We start from the raw sequence: 26648 nt of genomic DNA, 5'->3' as shown, positions 1-26648 counted from the left end.
TGTTAGAGAAAATAGATGTTAGAACGAGTCTTAAGTTTAAGAATAAATCTGGCAAAAAAAAAAAAAAGAAATATAGCTAGCCTTGGAATTTCCCAAGAAGGAAGAGACTGACACCCAAAATGATGACAATAATAAAAACAAATTTAAAATTACAAGTCAGGGTATAAATTGATCTCTTCTAATGATTAAACAATACAGAATTTCAGCAAGGTGAAATTCCTGTGATTTTTAAATCTGGCTTTAAATTAAGTAAAAGAGCCTCCTTTGACACTATTACAAATTATCCAAAATAGCTTTTTCACCTGTGGAGAGCCACAGACACAGGAATACAAGGTTGCCGCCAAATGGAAAATGTCTTCTGAATATCCACAAGTCTTCACAGAAGTATCTCAATTTATAAAATACAGGAAAATGAAACAAAAAATTTCGTCACAAAATTTCAAATAGAAAAGGCATAGAAACACAGAAATTCTACAAAAGTGACATAAATGATATCTGGGCAAATAGTATATCAATAAGACACTTTAAATGCTTCTGTATGAAAACTAATCTAAGTAGGCTCTAATTCAGTTAAAATGGACTATTAATATTTTCATTAATCTGCAATCTGTATGCCAACTATGTCCATAATGGAATTGAGAAGGTTTATAATATTAAAACATATAGAGCAGTTGAAATAAAAATAACAAAGGTATCTACTCAGAAACCATTAGAAAAAAAAAAAAAAAGCATCGTTACTTGGTACAAATTATTTACCACAATTTAGCAGCCATTCAATGCTAAGAATATGATAAAACATAAAAGTATAGGATTAAATAATTCTCTAAAAAACAGAGGCTGCAGATTTTCAATTATATACACAATGACTTTTAAGACGTAAAAAGTTTTAGAATGGAAAACTCTGCATGCTGGAAACAGAGAGGAGACCACCAAACCTTCCCTTACCAAAGTGAACTGATAGATTTGATTTGCTGCCCTGCTGGCCTCTCACTGATAAGGTAGCAGCTAAGTAGAGCCTCATTCTTCTGCTCAAAACCATGACTCAAAATAAAATCCAGCATCCTTACAAGGCCTAGGAACCTGCCAGACCAGGCACCCAGCTATTTCCCTGAGCTCACCTCCTACCGCATTCTCAAATGCCAGCACCACCACTAGCGCACTCCAACCATACATGCCTCCTTGCCATTCTTTCAACAATCAAGCACACTCTCACTCAGGGCCTTTACATTTCCTGCTCCCTCTGCCTTGAACATTCTTTCTCTCACCTCACCTGTAGAGAGCATATAAAGTCATCTTAGTTTTTCAAAAATGCAAATAAATACTCACCATGAAGAGCAATTTTTTTACCGTTAACTTGACTTCCTTTGTAGTTTTCGAGGGGAAAGATCAAACCTTTGTTTCTCTTTACGTTGATTAAAGGTTCTATTGCAAGAAGAAGAATTAAATCTTTCTCTGCTTTCTTTGACTCTGGATCATCCTGCCTCTAAGAAAAGTATATCCCACAATTAATTACTTCAGTGTCATGTTAATAAAATAAAAACAAAGTAACTATTTTGCATATATTACCTGGAGAAAATCAATAAGCTGCCCAGCTGCAGATTCAAATAAACTCCACTCCTCATAAGTAAAAGCTAGTTTTATAAATTTTACAGCAGCATCCACAGAAATAACATTTTTCCTTCTTATAATAAGTTCCAAAAGAGAAGACTTTGGAAAATCAAGCATGCCATCTGCACTGGTATTTGACACTAGAAAAAGAAAGAGAGGGGTTTGGATGTCATTTGTGCAAAGAAATATTTACTAAGTATTAAATGTCAGACACTGCCAGGCTAGGTAAACAACGGAAAAGATGCAAACACAACCCCTACCTTCACAGAGCTCGCACGCAGGTGGGGGCAACAAGGAACCTTAGGGGGCAAATATCTTGGCGCTGTGTGGACAAGAAAGAAAGGCATCGGACAGAGGTTTGGAGTAGGAGGTCGGTCAGGGAAGGCCACCCCAGAGGGAGGAACATGGAATCTCAAAAAGAGAAGATTAGCAAGAGTTGACTAGTGAAACAGACAGCTAGAGATTACAGACTGGGAGCTCGGAAAAGAGATCTCAAATAGGGGTATAGCTTTAGAGTCATCATTACATATCCACAGTAAATGGGCAACAGACGGCTGCCTAGGACAGAGCAGCAAGGAACCCCAACAAGTAAGAGAAGGGCCGCGGGAGCAAAGGCTGCAAGGGAGAGCGTTTAAAGAGAAAGGAGTAGTCAACAGCAACAAATACTACAGAGAGCAAAGGGAAGAAAAACACTGACTTTCAAATTGAACAATAAGGAGGTTATCCCTGACACTCTCTGTCCATGACAGAAGACCGCCAAGTATAAGCAGGAAGGAAAGAATTTGGGACAGTGAAAACAGACAACTCCTTCAATAAATCTGACTCTAACAAGAGGAAGAAATACAGGGGAGGAAGCTGGATAGGGATGAAGGGCAGTCTGCAGAGATTAGGCCCAAAGACCTAAAGAGGAGGAGAAGGAACATTCCTTCCACTTTAATGACAGAGAGTGGATGAAGGTAAATTTTCAGGTGTGGGTGAAGGAAGTCAAGAGAATTCTCCTCTGAGATCTCGTACCTTCCTTGTGAGGAAAAGATGAGCCCAAACTGCGGCACAGAGGCTCCTTGCCCTCAGATGGGTGCACACACACACACGCACATCCTAAGCTCACTTAGATAATCATGATGATGTTACAAACAATTTTATGAAAATTTTAAGATACAGATAAAATCAAAGTACTATTTACCAAACAGAAGATTTTTTTAAAATGAAAAGAAATTCTAAATCATTTTATATCTATGGAAGAAATGTAATCCATAGTTAAAAACATTTCCACAAAGAGAATTCCAGGTCCAAATGCCTTCACCAGCAAATTCAAACATTTGAGAAGAAATAACACAAATCTGACACAAACTCCTCCAGATAATAGAAAAAGAGGGCAGAACTCTCAACTCTTATTATGAGGCCAACATGACCTTGAGAGCAAAACCCAAAAAGGATATTATAAGAAAGGAAATCTCTCTCATGAACAGAGAAGCAGAAATATTAAACACTAGCAAGAAAATCAAGCAATATATCAGAAGGATAATCCTCACTGCCAGATTAAGTTTATTCCAACAATATGGAGTAATTAAAAATTAGATAAGCAATCAATGTAATGTACCACATTAATAGAAATAAAAGACAAATCCATTCGATTAACTCAATAAATCTCAATAAACCCATAAAAAAGGTTTTGATAAAATTCAACAAATATTCAGGATTAAAAACATACAAAACTCTCATTAAACCAAGAATAAAAGAAATTTCATTAATCTCAAACAGGGTGTCTAAAAATATTCTTCAGCAAATATCAAAATTAATGATAAAATACTGAAAGCTTTCCATCTGAGATCATAAATGAGACAAGGATATCTGCTATCACCACTTCCATCCCATGTTTTACTGGAGAGCCTATCCAGTGCAAAGTAAGTCAAGAAATGCAAGAAAGAAGAAATTAAAAGGTTAAGAATTGGAAAGAAACATAATTGTCATTATTCACAGATCATATGATTGTATACATAAAAAATCCAAAAGAAAATCTACTAATACATTATCTGAATTATCCATTGAGTCTAGCAAGGTTGCTGAATTCAAGATCAATAAAAATCGGTATCAGTTTCTTAGGTATGGACTACCGTGCTAAAATTTTTGTTATTCATGTTCTACCATAAAATATTATTTTAACAACATATTTACTTATTAAAAGTTCTTTTCCTGCTATAAACAGTTCTGAGACAACATCACGAACTTCTACTTCATCTGTAACAACAGGTCCAGTTTGTAGTGTTCGCCGATTTGAGTCAGAGAGAGCCTCCAAGACAGCCAGAAACCGGGATGCAGTGCTATCAAACATCTCATCCAACAACTGTTCTGTGACAGTACGTGGCCACGGCAACTGGAATTAAAAAAAAAAAATACAGCTCCCTTTTTTAAAGTTCCGCGATGTTTGATAGTATAAGGCGAAGACAAGTAAGGTGAGCTTCATTAACGCTAGAAGAGAGAGTGGTTGGTCTGTGGATGAGAGATGGCTGCTTTTATGGTTTTCATTTTTTGAGGTGTCACTCCAGACTTTATTAAAGTTTATTTATGTCATGCTGCCATTACATCAAAAACGTTGCCATCTCTTTATATGTTTGTGTTTCCAGAGCAGCCTAAAAAGGCTGTTTATTAATAAATGGCAGCATCAGTCTCTATATGGTTTGTAGTACCTCCATGACAGCCTTTAAGAACTGATACTCAAACTTTGGTTGCCTCAAAATCTCTCAGGAGCTCTTTTTAGATTCACAGACCAAATCTCCAGAGATTCAGTGAGTCTGGGTGGGACATTTTTAGTAAACACTGGAGGTAATTCTAGTGCAGAAGGTCCCCAAACCCAAATTTGAAACACTATTTTATAGTATAAATAACAGGTCTTATGGTAGCTAACTCTAAAAAAGAGTTGACCAGCTGTATACAAGTAAGCCAGAGCCAGTTAGAGCCGCGTGCAAATCCCTAGCCACTGTGCTTTGTGTCGGCCCAGAATGATTTCACCCCAAGCAGATGGCCTGCCTCCACACTTTAGTCTTCTCTCTGACAAATGACCTGTTCTCTGTACTTAGATTACCAGGAAACAAGAAAGGTAGCTCTAGATGGCTTTTCTAGAATCCATGTCCAGTTAGAGGATATCCATATTTCCCACAATTTCCTTGCTTCATTCCTCTTCCTGGGGCAAAGTCAGAAAGACGGAAAAGCAAAAGCAGGGATAAAGCTGCTTTGGACTATTTTTCCCCAAACAAAAACTTCCCTGCTTATTAGCTTCCATGTGCTTTCAACCCTTAGGTTAACTGACATGTTAAAAACCTCAGTAAAGCTTAAGCTTCATGCCCTGCCCTCTCTTGCTTTACAAACAGACGTCAGGGTTTCTTTTAAGATGTTTGCTATGGGTTAAAACAGAGCTTTAAAAAATTATATTTAAACAGCATAATAAACTTTCTAATAATTAGAAGTATTCAAAATGAAATGGTAAAACGTAAATAAATTACAGTGAAATTGTTTTTTAAAATATCCTAGAAAAACTAGCAAAAAGTGAACTAGAGCTATAGATTTATCATAGCTATAGATGAATAACAAGCAAAAGATTTTAAAATATAAATATTTAAAAGACCTACAAAAAAATATTTAAAGGAAACACAATTAAAAAAACACTGGATTGGGGCTTCCCTGGTGGCGCAGTGGTTGAGAGTCCGTCTGCCGATGCAGGGGACATGTGTTCGTGCCCCGGTCCAAGAGGATCCCACATGCCGCAGAGCAGCTGGGCCCATGAGCCACGGCCGCTGAGCCTGCACATCCGGAGCCTGTGCTCCGCAACAGGAAAGGCCACAACAGTGACAGGCCCGCGTACCGCAAAAAAAAAAAAAACAACACTGGATTGTCAAGCATGACAAGCAAAATATTAATCTCTATAAAAACAATAAGCCTGGTGGTGGGATGAATTGGGAGATTGGGATTGACATATATACACTAATATGTATAAAACAGATACCTAATAAGAACCTGCTGTATAAAAAAATAAAATTCAAAAAAAACTGTAGGCATAATGAAAAAAGAAATGAGCCTATTCAAATACATTTTAAAAATTAAAATCTCTAGTAGATAAATGGTCAAAGCTGTAAAAGATAATTCACCTGAAAAGAAAATATAAAGAGTAAACACAAATATAAGGGAAAGTTGGATCAAAATAATAGTTAAAACAAGCCACTTTATGAAAACTGAATTATTTTTTAAATTAAGAAATAATAATATCAAAATGATAATAGCTTGTGGTGGAATTGGTACATGTGGACTGTCACCTTGGAGTACTTGTTTCGGAAATCGATTTGGCAATATATATCAAGAGAAATAAAAATGTTTGTCTAACATTATTCAAATTCTATACCTTATATTTTACCCACAGGAAATAAAAGAAAGAAAAAATAATATACCTGAAGATGTTGATTACAGCAATATTTATAACAGCAAAGAATGGGAAAACAACTAAATTACTAGTAATAAAAAATATTAGACAAATCCTGGTACATGTACTGCATAGGGTATACTAAACCATCTTTTAAATTGTCAAGATGGATGAGAAGCTGAATGATATAACCCATGCAGTCAGTTCCAACCCTAAACACCATGGCTTCCATGACATCGGTGCCATAAGATGTATTATGTTAATTCCCCAACATAATACATCCACTCCATTCAAGCTCAGTTTCTCACTGTCTCACTGTCCACCAAAAGTCGTTGCTTACTTTTGCTTCCAAGCTATGTTCATGCTCTTGTCCTTTACTTAGAATGTTTTCCCCCCTTCTCCCTGTCTAATCAAATCCCGCTTGTTATTCCAAAGCCATTCAAAAAAGAACTTCAGGGCTTCCCTGGTGGCGCAGTGGTTAGGAACCTGCCTGCCAATGCAGGGGACACGGGTTTGAGCCCTGGTCCGGGAAGATCCCACATGCTGCAGAGCAGCTAAGCCCGTGCGCCACAACTACTGAGCCCGCACTCTGGAGCCCACGAACCACAACTACTGAGCCCGTGCGCCACGGCTACTGAGGCCCGCGCGCCTGGAGCCCGAGCTCCGCAACAAGAGAAGCCACTGCAGTGAGAAGTCCGCGCACTGCAATGAAGAGTAGTCCCTGCTCGCCACAGCTAGAGAAAGCCTGCGTGCAGCAATGAAGACCCAACACAGCCAAAAACTAAATAAATAAAAGAAAGAAAGAAACAAAGAAAGAAAGAAAGAACTTCGACTTCATCTTTTCCATGTGCCACCACTCTTGAACCACAGTAGGCCTTCGATACATGGCTACTGAATGAATGAATGAAAAATAAATAGTAATAGCTCATACAACTGAGGACCTACCATGTGCCAGGAACATTCTAAGGGCTTTACATGTAACTCATTTAATCATCACCGTTATTTCCTTCTTAATTCTTATCACAAGCTATAAGTTACTTATTTATTATGTAATTTTTCCACTAGAAGGTAACCTCTACGTATCTTGTTCACAGAGCAGGTACTTTAAAAATATGTATTGAATGAATCACTAAATGGTCAATCACTAGAAGTCTGAATTAGCAGTCTTATAAAACAATCCTTTGAAAGTCAAAAAGATTCACTGTGAGTTAACAACTGTCCTATGAACTCAGAAATTTTCTGTAAAATAGATTTAACGCACACTGAAATACTTTCATTTGTAGAAACAGTAAAACGATTTCATAAATTTAAAGCAGAACATTCTGCAAAATATGCCTCCTGCTCTCTAACGAACACTATAGCATTACTACTTAACAATACCAGATGCAGGCTATTCAACAGCTCATCCAAGGAATTGTCTATAATTTGGCAAGCTACCACCCCCACCAATTACATACCACTGGTCAGTAAGGGATATGATTTGAAAGGAGGTACGAACTACATGCCTGGGATCAGTACTCAATTTATCTCAGAGACACTAAGTAGCAATAGAAAGCTACCATGTCCAAATATTTGTATTTAAATATGATTTATTTAAAAGAAAAAAAAAGGGCTTCCCTGGTGGCACAGTGGTTGAGAGTCCGCCTGCCGATGCAGGGGACACGGGTTCGTGCCCCGGTCCGGGAAGATCCCACATGCCGTGGAGCGGCTGGGCCCGTGAGCCATGGCCTCTGAGCCTGCGCGTCCGGAGCCTGTGCTCCGCAACAGGAAAGGCCACAACAGTGAGAGGCCCGCGTACCGCAAAAAAAAAAAAAAAAAAAAAAGAATTCCTCTCAAATATTATAAGAAGAAATGAGGAAAGAGAATGGCAGTCACTGGAGTAGTTAGAATACACTGAGCTAGAGACCTGGGTTCTGGTTCCGGTGCCGCCAGCAGCTGGCTTAAATACTCTGGGCTTTATTTTCCCCGTCTGTAATAGAAAAGGACTGAACCAAATGATATCTAAAATTCTTTCCAGGTTCTGAGATTCTACTACTCTTCTGTCAGAAAGTGCTCATCTTCTTCCCCCTCACTTTCATTTTCAGTCCCAAAGAAGCTCACAAGAGAGTTTACAACTGTCTAGAATGATCAGGGAACACTTCAAAGAAATACAGAGCTGGGACTTAAGGAACACTGAGATTCAGAATGGCCAGGGAGAAGACAGTGGGAGAAGGAGAAAGGCAGAAGGGAGAAAGGGCAGAGGATCCCACAGGCATATCTATGTCCCACTCCTCTCCCTGGGAGCCCTTAGTGCTGTTGGCCAAACACACCTGTGGCCAAGAGGGGCCATGTGAGGAGTTCTGAATATGTTAGAAAGGAGGCTGCTGTCACTTCCATGCTGAGCATCACTGCCTGTGTGAGGTCCTCCAGAGCTCTCTTAGGTGCCCTCTGGCAGAACGACCCGGCAATTTTCCAAATGAGGACTGCTCCTCAACCTGGCCCTGAGCATCGGTCATGAGCAGAGCTCCTGGTAACTATAATAATGTTTGACTCCAGTGGGAAATAAATTGCTTTAAGCCACTGAGACATGGGGGTTGTTTGCTGCTCCAGTATAACCTACACCCTAAACGCTCCCAAAGGTGAAACCAGAAGCTGATAAGAAAAGGTGCCTCCACCTCTTCTCCATCCTCAATGCCTTTGAAGCTGACACCAAGTGGTCAAAAGGCCTCTGCAGCACCACTCAGAAGCCTGTGCATTTGAACCTTTCCCAGGCTCTTCAGCTTCTTGGCCTTTCATGTTACAAAACTGGGATTGTGCGAAGGTACAAAAGCTTTGAGAAAGGGATGAAGCAAGGCCGTGTCCAAATTGGGAAGGCATTCTTCTATTTGCCACTGGTGCAGGGATTAGGGGCCAGGATTTAATACTTAGTGTCTAGGCTTAAAAGACAGAGAGGTATAACACAAACGCACTGCAAAAAGAGTCTAAAACAGAGAAGACATTCTGAGACTTACAGTTTGTGCTTCCCTTAGGTTAGCTCTTATATTTGGTCTAAAGAAGCTTTTGTTTCTTCTTCTAGATTCAAATACTCCCCTTTTGAAGATCATGACTGCCATCTGCCTCAAAAAGAAGAATTACATATGAAGTAACAGTGGGATGTACTTCTCAGCTACTAATATTAAGTACTTAATCATTTGTAGAGTACAGTAGATTTCTGTTATTTCATGACATTTTTATACCTTTATCGTGGCCTCTCTATAATATCCTCTGGATTCTTCCTGTGATTGTGAGGAACTCATTAATTCCAGTTGCCTTAACTCATCAATTTTAGCCAAAGCACGCCGAGCAAATGCCTACATGCAATTAAAATAAATTTAATTCATAGTAAGTTAGAGTATAGTGATTAAAAATGTATCAAGACAGTATGTTTTATTCTCTCAGACACTTGATTTAATTGGTGAATTAAACTCTATGCTGATGCTGATTCTTTAGAACATGGTAGCTATCCGGTCAATCATTTCCGAGAAGCACCACTAATTTCTGTAAATCTAAAGTTAATAAAATGTTGGATATACTAACTTTATGAATTAATTCAAAAAGTAAGGAAAGTCAAATTCTGGGCTAAACAGCAGCTTCATATAGACGATCACTTCTCTGGCATTGTACACACGTACACACACACACACACACACACACACACACACACACACACACACACACACACACACACACACACACACACACACACACACACACACACACACACACACACACACCCCCCTCCTCAGTGCTCTTCTCAAATTCTAACCTTTCTACCAAAACAAGCTGTATTATCTATTCAATTGTTCACACTGTCCACTAAATTGTGAGGTCCTTAAAGGGTCTTATTCATTTTTGGATTTCCAGTACCCAACATATAGGAAGTATTTATTAATATATGAGGAAAGGAAGCAGGCTAGCTTATTTAATCAGTTCACCATTATTATAATTCTTTAGCAATAACAGCAAAACAAGTTCAATTCATGCAATTTATTTTACTAGTTCTTTGAAGTACTTTATTTATAATTTATGAGTTTTCATGAAGATGCTTCTAGAACACAATAGTAACATAAAGGGTTACATTTTCCAATAAGAAAAAATTCCAATAGGAATCAAATGGTCAAAACTCTGCAAACATTTCGATCCCTGATAAATTTAATAGCTATAGAAACATGCCACCACTAGTACACTAAAACTACGCATGTATGGTGAGCAGTTTCTAGAATGTATCCTAGGCTAGAAAAAGTATCCCACAAGGGCTGTATTAAGCTGTTCTCCTGCTGAAATCCAACCCACCCTGTACTCACCAAGCTATGCACACTGGTGCAGGGACAGGTTCGCCCAAAGGAAAGGGTGCCTGTTTCTAATTCTCACCAAGACCCCATCCACTGACAAGCCAAGTACCACATACCATAATGAGAGTACCTGTTTTCATCTGCACAGAGGTGTGGCATAGACCAATAGAAGCCCCAACCAGTTAAGTTATAGTTCAAATATTCAATCAAAAATATACATAGGAAAAGAGGAAAAATAAGAAATAGAGTATACTAAATAAATGGTGGTAGGAAGCAGAGAAAAGCAAGACAAATGGATGGTAGGTGGCATGGAACACAGTAACTAAACAGGGAAAGAAAGTAGCTTGCATACAAGAATACAATAAGGAAGGGAAGATATCAGAGATCTGATTCAGAAAAGGAGTAAAGACGGTAGAACTGAATAGAGAATAAAGGGGGAAACAGGAAGTGATGCGAGAGACCAACAGAATGGAGAAGTCAAGCAAATTTCTGCAAATAAAGCCTGGGACTTTTGTCTTTGCTTCACTGCAATTCTTTGGGTTTTGTTTGTTTGCTTGTTTGTTTTCTTGCCGCTCATCTAAAGAAAAAAATGCTGAATATGTTGTATTTTTAAATACTGGCATCCTCAGAGTTAAAAGCAGCGTACCTCTCCGTGAATACCAGCCTGGCAGTCATAGTAGCATTGACAGACAGCGGTGTAAAGAGTAGCTCTCCACGTCAAGTACCTGATGGACAGAAGTGGGACCGAGGATTCCATACATACACTGGCCCACAGGAGATATTCCAAGGCCTGAGACAGAAAAAGGGCACAATAGAATGTCTTTTCATTTTAAGCTAATAATGCCGATTTTCATTTAATGTTATCAAATTATGAGTGGTGAGCCCAAGTTGCTGACTACTTAAACTTAAAATACCCCAAATAATGAGTCAATTAAAAAAACAAGCATTTAAAAGTAAAAGAATTATCTCAAGAACTCAAAATCTCAAGTTAACCATTTTAGAATGTCTTCCTTCTTAGCTCCTAAAATCCTATGAACTCAGCTTATTTTTATTAACATTTATCAAGTGTCAACAGTAGTCCAGGAGCTAATTCCAACAATGCAATTGTTATTAGCTGGTCTCAAACCAATGTATTATTCTGAAAATAAACTGGCATAACAGGGTAGGGAAAAACAGGAAAGGCTTACAATCTGGGGTCTGTGATACTTAGCAGAAATGGTCCAGGATTAGAAGCAAAAAGACCTGGGCTTCAGTTCCAATTTTAACACCTAGTATCTGTGTCATTTTACTTCTCCAGACCTCAATTTTCTCATCTATAAAATGGATATTTTAGCACATCACTGCAGTACTATTATGGGAAGGAGATAATGTACATGACACACTAGGATGATTTTGACTCAATTGTAAGCCGTCCATAAATAATGCCTATTACCAGTGTAATTATTCCGAAGGTACAAACTGAAACAAAATTTGGGGGAAGGGTCACCATTGTTATTGGCCCATCCGTTGGAATATATGTAAGAGCCTCTTGTGCTATTCTATCTACAGTTAAAGAACTTTTCCCCACAATCCCAGTGATAATCCTTTTTGGACATATTTTTCCCATAAAGCCCTGGAAAACACTATTTGAAACTGGGAAACACTATTTGATGATAATGTATTCTGCAGTTAACTTCGTCAATATTTTCCTTTCTTTGAAAATATTCTAGGGACTTCCCTGGTGGCGCAGTGGTTAAGAATCTGCCTCCCAATGCAGGGGACACAGGTTTGATCCCTGGTCTGGGAAGATCCCACATGCTGTGGAGCAACTGAGCCCATGTGCCATAACTACTGAACCTGCGCTCTAGAGCCCACGAGCCACAACTACTGAGCCCACATGCTGCAACTACTGAAGCCTATGCACCTATGCTCTGCAACAAGAGAGAAACCACCACAAATGAGAAGCCCGCGCACCGCAACAAAGAGTAGCTCCCGCTTGCCACAACTAGAGAAAGCCTGCGTGCAGCAACAAAGACCCAACGCAGCCAAAAAAAAAATATTCTAAAACCTCAAAGGGTAGCCAGGACATGGAAGCAACTTAAATGTCCATCAACAGAGGAATGGATAAAGATGTGGTATATATATACAACAGAATATTAGTCAGCCATAAAAAAGAACAAAATAATGCCATTTGCTGGAACATGGATGGACCTAGAGATTGTCATACTGAGTGAAGTAAGTCAGACACAGAAAGACAAATATCGTATGATACAGCTTATTTGTGGAACCTTTAAAAAAAGGGGTACAAATGAACTTATTTACAAAACAGAAGTCGAGTCATGAATGTAGAAAAATTATGGTCAACAGTGGATAAGGGGGGAGGGATAAAATGGGAGATTGGGATTGACACATACACACTACTATTTATAAAATATATAACTAATAAGAACTTGCTGTATAGCCTACTCAATACTCTGTAATGGCCTATATGGGAAAAGAATCTAAAAAAAAAGAGTGGATATATGTATATGTGTAACTTATTCACTTTGCTATATACCTGAAACTAACACAACATAGTAAATCAACTATACTCCAATAAAAATTTTAAAAAAATAAAATTTCAAACGGTAAATGGACTGTACTGCCCTTCACTTGATTGAATATTAGAAGAAATTTGGGCTCTGCTCCACATATTGCTATTAGAACTATTACTGGGATGGAAATAAGAATCTATGAGCAAAGTATCTCAGAATATCAAATTCTAAATTCTATCCATGGGAAAATATCAGCCTTAACAAAGCAGTCTCCCAGGACTATTGGGATATTTCCTCACTTGTCTCCTTATCTTCTTAAATACCCCGCTTCCTTAAGCATCTTCCTTAATCCACCAGAGTTATCCTTCTAAAATGCAAGTTGAGTTGTGTCACTCTTGTGATTTAAACATTCAATGGTTCCCTATTGTCTATATAACAAAGTTCAAACCCTTTATAGGGCATTTTTTTTCACATCTTTATTGGAGTATAACTGCTGTACAATGCTGTGTGAGTTTCTGCTGTATAACAAAGTGAATCAGCTATACATACACATATATCCCCATAGCCCCTCCCTCTTGCGTCTCCCTGCCACCCTCCCTATCCCACCCCTCTAGGTGGTCACAAAGCACCGAGCTGATCTCCCTGTGCTGTGCAGTTGCTTCCTTTATAGGGCATTTATAGGGCACAACCTAGTCCCTGCCTTCCCCCACCCCACCCCCATTACTCTTGACCTTGCATAGTATGCTTAAAGCTGGTCCAAAATACTTTCCATTCCACAAAACATCTTAATGGTCCAAATATGCATCTCTGCTCACTCTGTTCTCTCCTTCCCCATAAGACTGAGCTGAAACTCTACCTCCACTATTAGCAGTGGTACTTGGACAGTTAAACTCCACGAGCCTCAGGTTCTTCATCTGCAAAACAGGTATACCAGTAACTGTTTTATAGGATTGTTTTCATTAATACATGCTAAGTGCTTAGAACACAGTAAACACATACTAAGTGTTAGCTTTGCTAATGACAATGAAGACAAAGAAGAAGGAAGGGGGAGCATGGGAAAGACAGAGGAAGAGGAGGAGGAGAAGGGGGAGGGAGAGCAGGGGAAAGAGAACTAGCTGCTGAAGAGGACTCTGCTAACATCCGTAAAGAGAAATGCTCTTTCCTTCAATTCTGCCTCTCCTGTAATTGCACTGTATGTATATACATGTGTATCTATACACTGTATATAATTTACATAGATTCTTACATACACATATATATGTCACATCCAATTGCATTAATATGCTCCTGTGTGTGATTCCAAAACCTTACTCTGATCTCTTTGAAAATAACAACAGTGCCTTTTTTGTTATTATATCCCCAGCACCTAGAGCAGTGCCAGGTACCTAGCAGATATTCCCAAGTGCTATTCAATGAATTCACTGAACAACCCTAAAGTCAGCAGAAACAACCAAGGGAGAGTTAACAAGTCGTCTAGATTCTCAAGAAAATAATGATAATAAATTTGGACAACAGAAAAAAGCTCCTCTTCCAATCACAAATTCAGCCTTCAATGACTGAGGAAATAATTAAGGAAAAATAAGTCTGTAGTAGTCAAACCCAATGTGAAAAGGCAAATCATCAAAAAGGTCCAGGAGCTTCACAGGTATAAAGCAAACCCATCAGATTGACAAAGCATTTAACAGTAAAAACAGATGAAACACTGGTAACATTCAGACCCTATTACCATCTTTGGAGCCCTCAAAGACAATGTGTATAACATGTGTGCAAGCAGCTCAGTGGACATCTAAAAGAAAAAAGAAGCCTGAAAAGCCAGAACTCTCCACCGTCTGGTCAATTTTGAGTCCAGAGGAAAGGGGGCTGTTGGAAGCAAAGCGGGGTTTGACACAGACTTGTAATATTCTTTGCTATCCGCTGGGAATGGAAGCTCATCCCACTAGAATGCAAGTTCACCTTAGGAAAGGGCCCTGTCTGTCTTGTTCACACTGTATCCCCAGCCCCCAGAATTTTATTTGGCATGTAGTAAACATGCAACAAATCTCTGCTGACTGACTGACTGAACTTCATTGAAAAGTTTCAGTTCATGATGCTAAACATGGACCTACGTCAGGTAATCACAGGATCAAAGGGTTGAAAATCTATCTAATTTCATCCCCTCCCCAACATCACTAGCACCACCACCTGATGTCCCACACCTTCCCCGCCCACGACTTCCCACCTCCAGTAACAAGGAATATGCCACGTGGCATAAGAAGACAATTCTAAACATGAACTTCTGTAATCTGAAATGCAATCAACCTTGATACACCTCTGGTGCATTCATCCTAGTTATGTCTTCTGGAACAGCACAAGACCACTCAAACCTCAACTTGCAAATCACCGCCTTCCAAGAATCTGAAAGCACCTATGCAGCCTGCCCTCTCCCCCAGCTCTCTCTCCAGGAAAAAGATCCCCAAGCACTTCTATACCTCCCAGGACTGCACTTCCCTTTCCCATCATGGTTGGTCTTCCACGGCTTTGCTCCAGGTTGCCAAAGTCCCTTTAAAGTGTGTAACTAGACCATAGTGAAAGGAAACTCCCCCTCCCTGGTTCTAGACACTATATCTCTACTAAGTTGGCCTGGGGTCGCTTTACGGCTGTTTTCGTTGCTGCTGCTGTCATTGTTTGCTGATTTTGCCACACAACTGATATGGAATTAACAGTCAGCAAAACTCTTGAATTCCTCGTATCTGCTGCACAGAAATCTTATTGTGGATTTTACATTCAGGTTGTTGTATTTGGGGGGAGGTGGAATTAAACCATGTATAAACTCCCCCCCCCTTATATCCACATCTTTCCAAAGTTCTCAGGATTCCTGGTATTAGAAATTTCACATTTCAAAATAAAAATAGCATCAGTGAACAGCTGTTCACATGATGTTTGGGTTTGGCCTCAGACTTAGCATCAAAGACCCTAAATCACAGATTTTAGTGCCAGAAGGGACCTTAAAAGTAACCTAATCTGACTCCAAGAGACTAAACTGCTTGTAAGTGACAGAGCTGGGGCTGAAATTCAGGTCTCTGGATTCCCAAGTGCAGCAGGATTCTTCCCACTAAACAGGGAAACTATGACAAAAAGGAGAAAAGCCATCATTCCACTTAGGGCTCTGAGAAACCATCATTCAGGTTTTAAAGATGAAATGCCATTTCCAAAAAAAAAAAAAAAAACTCTCTTAATTTGTAGCATTTTTTCTTGCCCCTGAATTATTTCTATTAATAAAAACTTGACGATTCCAGGAGGACTATTGTCTTCATTAAAAAAAAAAAAAGCAACTTTGAAAAACCATATTATAGGAGCCTAGCAAAAGCATGGTTCAGGTGTCAGGTAGGAAAAACACACACACAATTAATCAGCTGAGCCACAGGATGGCACTGCAGCGTCATTTATATCAACTCATACCCTTTGAGGGAAAACACTGAGAAGCATTTCAAAGGCTGGACTTGAAGTTTATGTAACCATATGAGGACTGATCTGACAACCACTGTTCAAGCCACACACTTTACCAAACTATTTCAATTTGGTAAATAGGGAAAACAGAAATCAACATTTTCTTAGAATAAATAGATTCTACTGAATTCTTTAATGTTTGCTGAGTACTATACTACAGTTGTAAATGCCTCAGAAGAAACTACAGCTTTTACCATAAAGGAAAGCAAACTGTCTTATGTCTTTAGGGAAAGAGGCTTAGAGAACTGCCCTCCCTCCATTCGCTAAGCTTATGCTGGTGACCTGCCTCAGCACAAAAGTGCTTCCCATTCGGGGAAAAGCCCTGGCCAGTCTTGGTCTTCAGGATGCCTTCAGTCATGTCAGAAAATATTTCAACATTGTATCAGGAGCTCCCACACAAGTCCTCCATTTGCAAAGATGAACCAAAATACGGTGGGTCATGGGATATGCCAACAGACACGCCTTATTCTAATGGTGTTGAGAGGCAGTACAGGGTGGCATTGGCTCTGGCCTCCCACTACATCTCTAACTAGATGTGTGACCTTGAGCGAATTAACCTTTCTAAGCCTCAGCTTCCTGGTCTATAAGATAAAGGTAATGATGGCACCTTCTCAAAGTGCTGGTGTGAGGATTAAATGAGATAATATGTGAAAGCGCTTAGAAGCATACCATAGAGATGATAAGCATTCATTCGACAAAGGACAGTGATGGTGGTGGTATCCACCTCATAAGACTATTATGGCATTATTGTGTATGCAAAGCCCTTCGCACAGTACCTAACACAGAGTAGGGATTCAATAATAATAACAAATGGTAATCATAATTCCCAGCTCCTATAGGAATAGGACTTTAGATTGCTCTGGGGTGACATCAAAAAAAGCCTAAGGATTCCACATCTGTTTCTCCTTCTGTCTTTTGCTATAACAGACTTGAACTCTAAAGTAGCTACAGAATCAGGAGGATTCAGACGTGGCTGGACTGCCAAGGGCTTGTCCCCATTAAATGGACCCATCGAGCCCATTTATAGTCTCAGCTCAGGAATCAACTCGTCAGCTGAGGGTCTGTGAATTTCAGGGTGAAAATTAATTTCCTTGAAACTTATTATACTGAACAAACTGAAAGAATTTCACCCTGATCTGAAAGTGCCAACTGTACAGCCACCCACCACCCCCAAATTCTTGCATTCCTCACTCCCCCACTCCCATCCCACAAGATTGGGACATAGAACGATCCTCCTTCAGGCCTTCCTTATTTTGTCAGAGAGAAACTCAAGTTATATGAGGGAGAAAGAAGATGTCTTACAAAGGGTATAAATAAGAAATTATTTTAAGATGACTATCATGTTAAATTAAAATTCTCTCAGCATTAACAAGTACAAACACTAACAGTTAAATGTTGGCACAGACATCTCTGCCCTTCAAAGTCCTGCCAGACAAATGCTATAAGCAGACCAAACTACGATGGCTCCACGGAGCAGTATTTGTTGCCACAGCAAGTGCAACAGGAGACTGCAAATTCTTTTTAGGAAATCATCTGGAACTGGATAGAGAATTGTTGGAATAGTCTGCAGGCCAAATTTACATTATACATGGGACAGTCTCCCCTCATTTTAAGTCACACTCAAAAAGCTGGCAGAGAGTTTGTTCAAGTCACTGTCAGTAATAGAGCTTTTAAATGCAAGGAGCAAAACAGAGAGAGAACACCCAATTAATGTTATCCACTAAGCATGCAAACATCTTTGCTTCTATCTATTTTTTAAGCATTGTCAACTTTTAAGATACTTGGCTGTGTTTTGAGGAAATAAGGAAAAAATATCTGTCCCGAGCGTTAGAATATTCAGAGCAAGGTTTGCATGCAGTTGAGAAGACTAAAGTAGTAGTGTTGCAAATGCCAGAAAGAACTCAAGTATGGTCTCAAGGAGAGTATATTGTCCCTTCTTGGCCTACATTCCAATGACTGGACAGTGAACACAGGGAATAAATATGTCTCCTGCAGACAGAAGTGCTACCAACATGGTAAGGAAGTCAACAGAAGTGTCAGCCACTTCCTCGAGCTGAAACCAAGCAGTAAGTACTGGTCAGTGAGAATCTTACTGTAAAACAAAGTCAGCTCAAAACTGGGACATAGTTTAAGAGTTTGTTCACCCAACTAGTGTCTGGACCATAAGTACAGTCCAGCTCTTCAAGCAAAATGCAGTCCAAGCTCCATAACAAGACATAAACAGGCTAACCATAGTTTATCACCCAAACCAGCACATTTTTAAAAGTGAAAGTAGGCACTATTAATACTTACTCCAGGACAACAGGCATAAAACAGGACTGTCTTGGGCAAGCTAGAATGGATGGCCACCCTCCCCAGAGATATAGTTATCAGATGGATGTTCAGTAACGTATTGACAAGTTATGACTAATTTGAGAGACTGAAGGGCACTGGAGAAATACCTATCAATTTTAGAATTCTTTCTTCTCATTAATACTTTATTGTCTACATTTTTACATGATCATATTAAAGGAAAGCTAAAAACAGTAAACCTATGTAAATTCACTAAATTTTGTTATATAATTCACAAATTTTCTTTGTTTAGTATGCAATGCTAACAAAAGTCTTAAGAAAGCCAGGAATTACAGGGGAAGATATTTTGTCGGTAAATTCCATACCTTAGAAGAGTGACCTATGATCATCAGTTTTCTGCAAATGGTGTAAATGTAAATGGTACCTAGATGGAGAAAAAGATTAACATGTTTTACAGTCAAATGTTGAAATTTTACATTCCAATTTCTGCAGTTTAAGTTGGTAGCTCCCAAAACAAGTGATTTTCTCATGAGAAAATCTGATACTGGCTAGAGAGTTATAATCATTATAAACTTTTTTGTAACTTGTAGCCAAATTACTGAAAGAACTAATATGACCATATTTTAAATATGTTGAAACAGGAATCTTTTAGTCTCTTTTTTTTTTTTTTTTTTTTTTCCGGTACGCGGGCCTCTCACTGCTGTGGCCTCTCCCGTTGCAGAGCACAGGCTCCAGATGCGCAGGCTCAGCAGCCACGGCTCACGGGCCCAGCCACTCCACGGCATGTGGGATCTTCCCGGACCGGGGCACGAACCCGTGTCCCCTGCATCGGCAGGCAGACTCTCAACCACTGCGCCACCAGGGAAGCACCTCTTTTAGTCTCATTTTAAAGGCAGTTTAAGTTTTGAAATATATTGAACAAAAGAGTATTTTAGTAGCATAATTTATGTACTTTGTGGTTTTATTAATTCACATAAAATGTTATGGATTCCCATGGTTTCCTCACAGTTGAAAAACTGAAGATTTATCTCCAAATAAGACTAGAATACACATTTAATCAGATGGCACACAATACGCAAGAAGGAAACTCATAATTTAAAACTCATAATGCATAAAAGGTTGTATTATATTCATTCACTGTCTCATATAATATTTACCCCATTATTAAGGTACGTCCCATAAGCACTCTAATGAAAAACGCCATTTCCAGCTCCTATTTAAGATCATTCAAGTATGATTTTGTTTTAAAATCAAGCCACTAATTAAATGAGGATAGAAGACTATTTTATGGCAGCATTTGGAGGACGAGTGGGGAATGACATCACCATATAGCCTTCTGTATACAAAGGACATTATCAGGCTATAAACATAACCCAAAAAGCAGTATAATACCATGCTTTAAAAAGGCATGTAATTATAATGACAATCAATCTAAATATTTTCTATAAAATATCTCATCTAAAATTCATAACCACCAAAATTCAACAATTCCAAATCCTATGTTCACGTTTAAACTTTAAAAGCTTCTGAGAAAACAGCATCTGCTCCAAAACACACATCCCTTGATTAAAATACATCTGCAAGCATAATAAACATTACACAAATCAGTGACCAAAAAGTACTGAATAGAATCTTAAACACTTAAAGTACCATAAAGTTCACAGAGAATACAAGTCCCCCACATTCTTAGTGTGCCTGCTCCCATGACAGAGAGTTGTTTATCTCATGTAAGATCCACTGGGGGAAAAAACCACTCAGCTAGTAAGAGCTCAAGCTCCGCATTCTCATCTCGACTTGGCTTTGTTGACCCAACTGTGTAACTGTGTTTTCAGGGGGGAAAAAAAAAAAGTCACCAAGTAAGGATATGCATAGGAAACACATGACTCTCCACAAAACACGTGATTCAGGTGTAAGCCAGAAGCCCAAACATTCAGCAGTGGGAGTTGTGGGATTTCAGAAAGCCCCAGGAGACCGCCCTCAAGAATAACAAGGGCCCTCTGTATTTCAAAGATGTGCCTTTAACCTTCGCAGCCCTAGTGCACCCTGACTATAACAGAATCCTTCTCTGATGGTTCAGGATCTTGGCCTGGCTCACAGATTCCACGGCAGGAGCCCGATGGAGAGAGTACATGGTACAAAACGGAGCACAGACTAAACCTTTACGTTCTCAGGCTATCTTTGCGAGTTGGTTTGATTTTTAACCAAATCCCTAATACAGAGTTTATTGCCTTGTCATGTGACTCCTTTTCATCTAAGATAGCCACCACCAAAATAATCTTGACTATTTGAGGGTTCAAATGAGTTGGGTTCAGGTTAGTTGAGATGTCAGATGTTATCCAACATTCATTTACCCAGTTAGATTTTGTGAAAGAACGAAGACTGGTTAAATGTCTTAAAAACAAGGGTGTGTGTGTATAATAGTCAATTAAAAGAGTGTTAACATCTAACTGGAAAGGTCAAATGTATTTTGAGAAACTGACTGCAGGTCAATTTATTTTTTCGTGACTTAAATTCCAAAGTTTTAAAACTACAAGCTCTTTGCACTTGTTAATCTCCCAGTTGGAATGCCCTTCCCCCAAACACCCAGATGTCTCAGTCAGGTGTTTACTCCAACGGCATCTCATCTCAGGTGAGGCCTACCATGACCATTCCACTTAAAACTGCTGCCCGGGACTTCCCTGGTGACACAGTGGTTAAGAATCTGCCTGCCAATGCAGGGGACATGGGTTCGAGCCCTGGTGTGGGAAGATCCTACATGCTGCGGAGCAACTAAGCCTGTGCACCACAACTACTGAGCCTGAGCTCTAGAGCCCGCGAGCCACAACTACTGAGCCCTCATGCCACAACTACTGAAGCCCGTGTGCCTAGAGCCCGTGCTCCACAACAAGAGAAGCCACCGCAATGAGAAGCCCGCGCACCACCACAAAGAGTAGCCCCCCACTCACCGCAACTAGAGAAGGCCTGTGCGCAGCAACGAAGACCCAATGCAGCCCAAAAAATTAAAATAAAATAAATAAATCTTTTTTTAAAAATAAAATAAACTTGCAGCCCAGCCCCAGCCCAGCCAGTGCTCTCCCTAACCCCTTTCTCGGCTCTACTTTCCTCCATAGCACTCATCACCATCTGATACATCACTTAGTCTTGACTTGTTCATCATCTCCCTGAAGCATTATGTAAGCATGAGAACAGGGTTTTTGTCTGTCGTCCACTACTGTATCCCTAGCATCTAGAACAATGCCTGGCACTTAATAAGTTTGAGATGAATTAACTAAAACAGGAACAGCAGTTAATGACACTAAGTATATGTATCTCCCACAATCCAGGAACCTCACTCCTGGGCATAAGTCCCAGAAAACTCTCACACAGGTCTATAAAAGGACAGAGGCAAGGATATTCACTGCAGAATTATTTGTGCAGTTAGAGAGGCAGGGCAAACCAGGTACCCATCCCTACGGGTGCATAGCTATCTGCCAAATACAATTCAGCAGGCAGAGTTAACAAACTAGGTTTACATATAGCAACACGGCTAGATTCTAAAACCATAGTGCTGAGCTGAAAACTATTTAGGAAACAGGATAAAATCTAGAACACGATGTCATATGTATAAGGAAAAAGCACACACCAGAAAAAGGATGTAGAAGATACAGAAATCGTTCAGCCTTTTTTTTTTTAAGAATATTGGGGGGTTTTGTGTGTGATCTGAAAAGGGTTTCAGACAGGTGCATCATTTCCACCTTTCAAGCAAAGCCTGACTGCAGGGCCCAACCCTCAGGCCTATCACTCCTTCCTGAGTACAGAAGCTCTCCCTGTTCAATCCCTGCCAAGATGTGTGAGGAATCCAGGTGCAGAGACAGCCGTGGCAACTCTGAGGATGAGGAGGCCCAAAAGCTTAACAATCACTGGACTGAAAAATGTCTTCCAGAGTCAGCCTTACCTCTGGTAGCAAATGTAAGGTCTAATTACAATCAAAATGTCAAATTATTTGGGGAGATCAAGGAAGTAAAAGGCTAGGAAATGTACTGTCAGTTGCCATGGATGAGAGAAAATCCAATATGTTTTCTTCCAGGTTATTTTGCCCTGGTCTTAGACACACAGAACACACTCTTATTACTTTTCTTTCAGGAATATGTTATCCAGAAAACAATACTGTAGGCGACTCATCAGGCGACTCATCGTAACTTCAAATTGTAACTTTAAAGAGAATTTTAGTTGAATTTAAATTGTAAGTCTTAAAAGGAAAAAACAAATGCTACATTTTGATAGATAACATTCATTTCATGAAACATATATAATACATATATAATGCATATACATGTACATATGTGTATCTGTACGATGCATATATATGTATGTAAATACACTATACACATACATACATGCACATTCTCAGAGCTCCTCACTCAAAATCAAGCAGGACAAGAAGGCTGATGCATAGGAAGCCCTGGTCATTGGCCGAAGTGTTCATGGAGAGGACCAATAAACGCATGATGCTTAGAAACGATCTAACCTGTCCTCCGATCCTTCCCCATTTATATTTACTTACTAACTGTGGTCCCTATTTTGTATATATGTGAAACTGATTATCCCCACAGCCTCTGACCCTCCCTTGAGCAGAAAATCCACAGACATGCTGTATAAGTCCCTCCTCGTAAGGACAAACTGAAATATAATAAAAATGTAAAAAAGCCTGCAAGTATCCTATTAGGAAATAACATCTTTATTAAATTGCTTTATAAGGGTGTGTTAGTTTCTGCTTTATAACAAAGTGAATCAGTTATATATATACATATGTCCCCATATCTCTTCCCTCCTGCGTCTGCCTCCCCCCTCCCACCCTCCCTATCCCACCCCTCTAGGTGGTCACAAAGCACCGAGCTGATGTCCCTGTGCTATGCGGCTGCTTCCCACTAGCTATCTATTTTACGTTTGGTAGTGTATATATGTCCATGCCACTCTCTCACTTTGTCCCAGCTTACCCTTCCCCCTCCCCATATCCTCAAGTCCATTCTCTAGTAGGTCTGCATCTTTATTCCCGTCTTGCCCCTAAGAGGAAATGAACATGTTTTAAATCACAAGGTAATCAAGTCACCGTCAAACTCAGTATTTAAATACCTTTCTGAAAGACACAATGAAAAATAAAAGACACTGACATATACCATTGAATATAATCCAGCAAAGTTGCTCCTGTGGCAAAGCCACCTGCATGATGAGCCTTAAGGAGGACAAGATATGCAGACACCGGGCCACAGATTCTTTATTCTGCAGGTTCATGTCACTGTCACAGACCAGCTGGTAGTTGCAAATATTTCTGCCACTTAAAGCATGAAACTGAAACACATGAGGAAAAGAAAAAGAATATAAATAACGTGTATGCAACTTAGGAAAGCACTTCTTAAAATGTACAAAACTAAAATGGAAACGATTCTTCTTAACTGATTCAATAAATTAGTAGAGGTCAATAGACTGAATGTTTGTGTCCTCCCAAAATTTATATGTTGCAACCTTGCCGTCTGCCATATGGGGACACAGGGGGAATCAGGCCCTTATCAGACACTGAATTTTCCAGCACCCTGATCATGCATTTCCCGGTCTCCAGAACTGTGAGCAATAAATGTTGTTTAAGCCATCCAACCTCTGGATTTTTGTTACAGCAGCCTTATTGGACTAACATATGGAAAGAAACACGGTAAAATAGGTTTCTTCAAAGCATTCATTTAGTTAAGATCACCTTTCCTTGGTCAAAAAAATTTTCAAAAGCAAAAAAAAAGTACAAAATCCTACTTCCAAGAATATAGAATTGAATCAATTTTTGTAAAGCCCCACAATGGCATGTTAACATATTAATTCAGATGTAATTATTACCATTTACACAATTCCTTCAGCAAATGTTTGCTGACCACCTCTGTTTGCCACACGCTAAGCAACAGGGAGTCAAAGATGACGAAGACAAGGCTCTTGACAGAGGGAAAAGTGTTCCAGGCACACACAGTGTTAGGAATGCTTGAGGTGCTTGCTGTGGTCACTGATTTGAAAGTCTTTTTTAAAGTTGGATGAGAAGGTTTAAGATAAATTAGGCTATAGAGGTGGTCCATGGTCAGAACATGGAGAGCTTCCACACCATTGCAAGGAATATGGACTACGGCAAAAGGGCAAATCCAAAGAGCAATGGAGTACAATTATTTGATTTACACTTTAGAAATTAATTCTGACAAAAGTGTGAAAGATGCAAAGCAGATGGAAGACAAAGCTACATGCAGGAGCTAGGAGAGATCAAAGGCCTCTGAGGTTGTCCTGAGAAACCATAATTCAAGAAGAGTCATGTACCACAATGTTCATTGCAGCTCTATTTACAATAGCCAGGACATGGAAGCAACCATGGACAGATAAATGGATAAAGAAGATGTGGCACTTATATACAATGGAATATTACTCAGCCATAAAAAGAAACGAAACTGAGTTATTTGTAGTGAGGTGGATGGACCTAGGGTCTGTCATACAGAGTGAAGTTAAGTCAGAAAGAGACAAACAAATACCGTATGCTAACACATATATATGGAATCTAAAAAAAAAAAAAAAGGTCATGAAGAACCCAGGGGTAAGACGGGAATAAAGACACAGACCTACTAGAGAATGGGCTTGAGGATACGGGGAGGGGGAAGGGTAAGCTGGGACAAAGTGAGAGAGAGGCATGGACGTATATACACTACCAAATGTAAAACAGATAGCTAGTGGGAAGCAGCCGCATAGCACAGGGACATCAGCTCGGTGCTTTGTGACCACCTAGAGGAGTGGGATAGGGAGGGTGGGAGGGAGGCAGACGCAAGAGGGAAGAGATACGGGCATATATGTATATATATAACTGATTCACTTTGTTATAAAGCAGAAACTAACACACCACTGTAAAGCAATTATACTCCAATAAAGATGTTACAAAAAAGAAAAAAGAGTCCTGAAATGGAGCTCTGAAAGGGGGGATAAAAAGAATGGGAAGATTTAAGCCTTGCCTGAGGCAGTGGGGTTTAGTGAACAATCAGAAATGAGAGGTAAGAGTCCTCTCCCTGGGATCTGACCTCCAAAGCCCCGACCCAAGGCCCCGACCCGCCCAGGTGGGTGAGCAGACAAGCCTCTCAGCCTGCTGTGTGCTCAGGGTCTTGGTGCTCTGGCCGGGTATCAGGCCTGAGCCTCTGAGGTGGGAGAGCCAAGTTCAGGACACTGGTCCACCAGAGACCTCCCAGCCTCATGTAATAACAAACGGTGAGAAAGCTCTCTCAGAGATTTCCATCTCAATGCTAAGACGCAGCTTCACTCAATGACCAGCAAGCTGCAGGGCTGGACACCCCATGGCAAACAACTAGCAAGACAGGAACACAACCCCACCCATTAGCAGAGAGGCTGCCTAAAATCATAATAAGGTCACAGACACCCCAAAACACACCACCAGATGCAGTCCTGCCCACCAAAAAGACAAGATCCAGCCTCATCCACCAGAACACAGGCACCAGTCCCCTCCAACGGGAAGCCTACAAAACCCACTGAACCAACCTTACCCACTGGGGGCAGACACCAAAAACAACAGGAACTATGAACCTGCAGCCTGCTAAAAGGAGACACCAAACACGGTAAGTTAAGCAAAACAAGAAGACAGAGAAATACCCAGCAGATGAAGGAGCAAGGTAAAAACCCACCAGACCAAACAAATGAAGAGGAAATAGGCAGTCTACCTGAAAAAGAATTCAGAGTAATGATAGTAAAGATGATGCCAAAATCTTGGAAAGAGAATCGAGAAAATACAAGAAATGTTTAACAAGGATCTAGAGGAACTAAAGAGCAAACAAACAATGATGAACAACACAATAAATGAAATTAAAAATTCTCTAGAAGGAATCAATAGCAGAATAACTGAAGCAGAAGAACAGACAAGTGACCTGGAAGATAAAATAATGGAAATAACTACTGCAGAGCAGAATAAAGAAAAAAAAAATGAAAAGAATTGAGGACAGGCTCAGAGACCTCTGTGACAACATTAAA

General features: G+C 39.8%; 1 protein-coding gene across 1 annotated transcript in view; it reads right to left on the bottom strand.

Annotated features, from left to right (window-relative positions):
• Positions 1-26648, bottom strand: part of CFAP54 (cilia and flagella associated protein 54) — a gene marked incomplete at its 3' end in the record, with an annotated part of 310342 nt that overhangs the window by 264093 nt on the left and 19601 nt on the right. Inside the window, exons 4-12 of the mRNA XM_082667031.1 lie at positions 23777-23948; positions 18986-19044; positions 10976-11119; positions 9235-9348; positions 9010-9111; positions 3784-3982; positions 1567-1748; positions 1327-1483; positions 303-388 (exon numbers count right to left, since the gene is read on the bottom strand). Coding sequence (XP_082523157.1) covers positions 303-388; positions 1327-1483; positions 1567-1748; positions 3784-3982; positions 9010-9111; positions 9235-9348; positions 10976-11119; positions 18986-19044; positions 23777-23948 — 1215 coding nt within the window. The remainder of the gene's footprint in view (positions 1-302; positions 389-1326; positions 1484-1566; positions 1749-3783; positions 3983-9009; positions 9112-9234; positions 9349-10975; positions 11120-18985; positions 19045-23776; positions 23949-26648) is intronic.

Source organism: Grampus griseus (assembly GCF_964374135.1).
Source record: "Grampus griseus genome assembly, chromosome: 11".
Classification (NCBI taxonomy): Eukaryota; Metazoa; Chordata; class Mammalia; order Artiodactyla; family Delphinidae; genus Grampus; species Grampus griseus.
The sequence above is the reverse complement of the archived record's forward strand: the minus strand, read 5'-3'. Positions and strand labels throughout refer to the sequence as shown.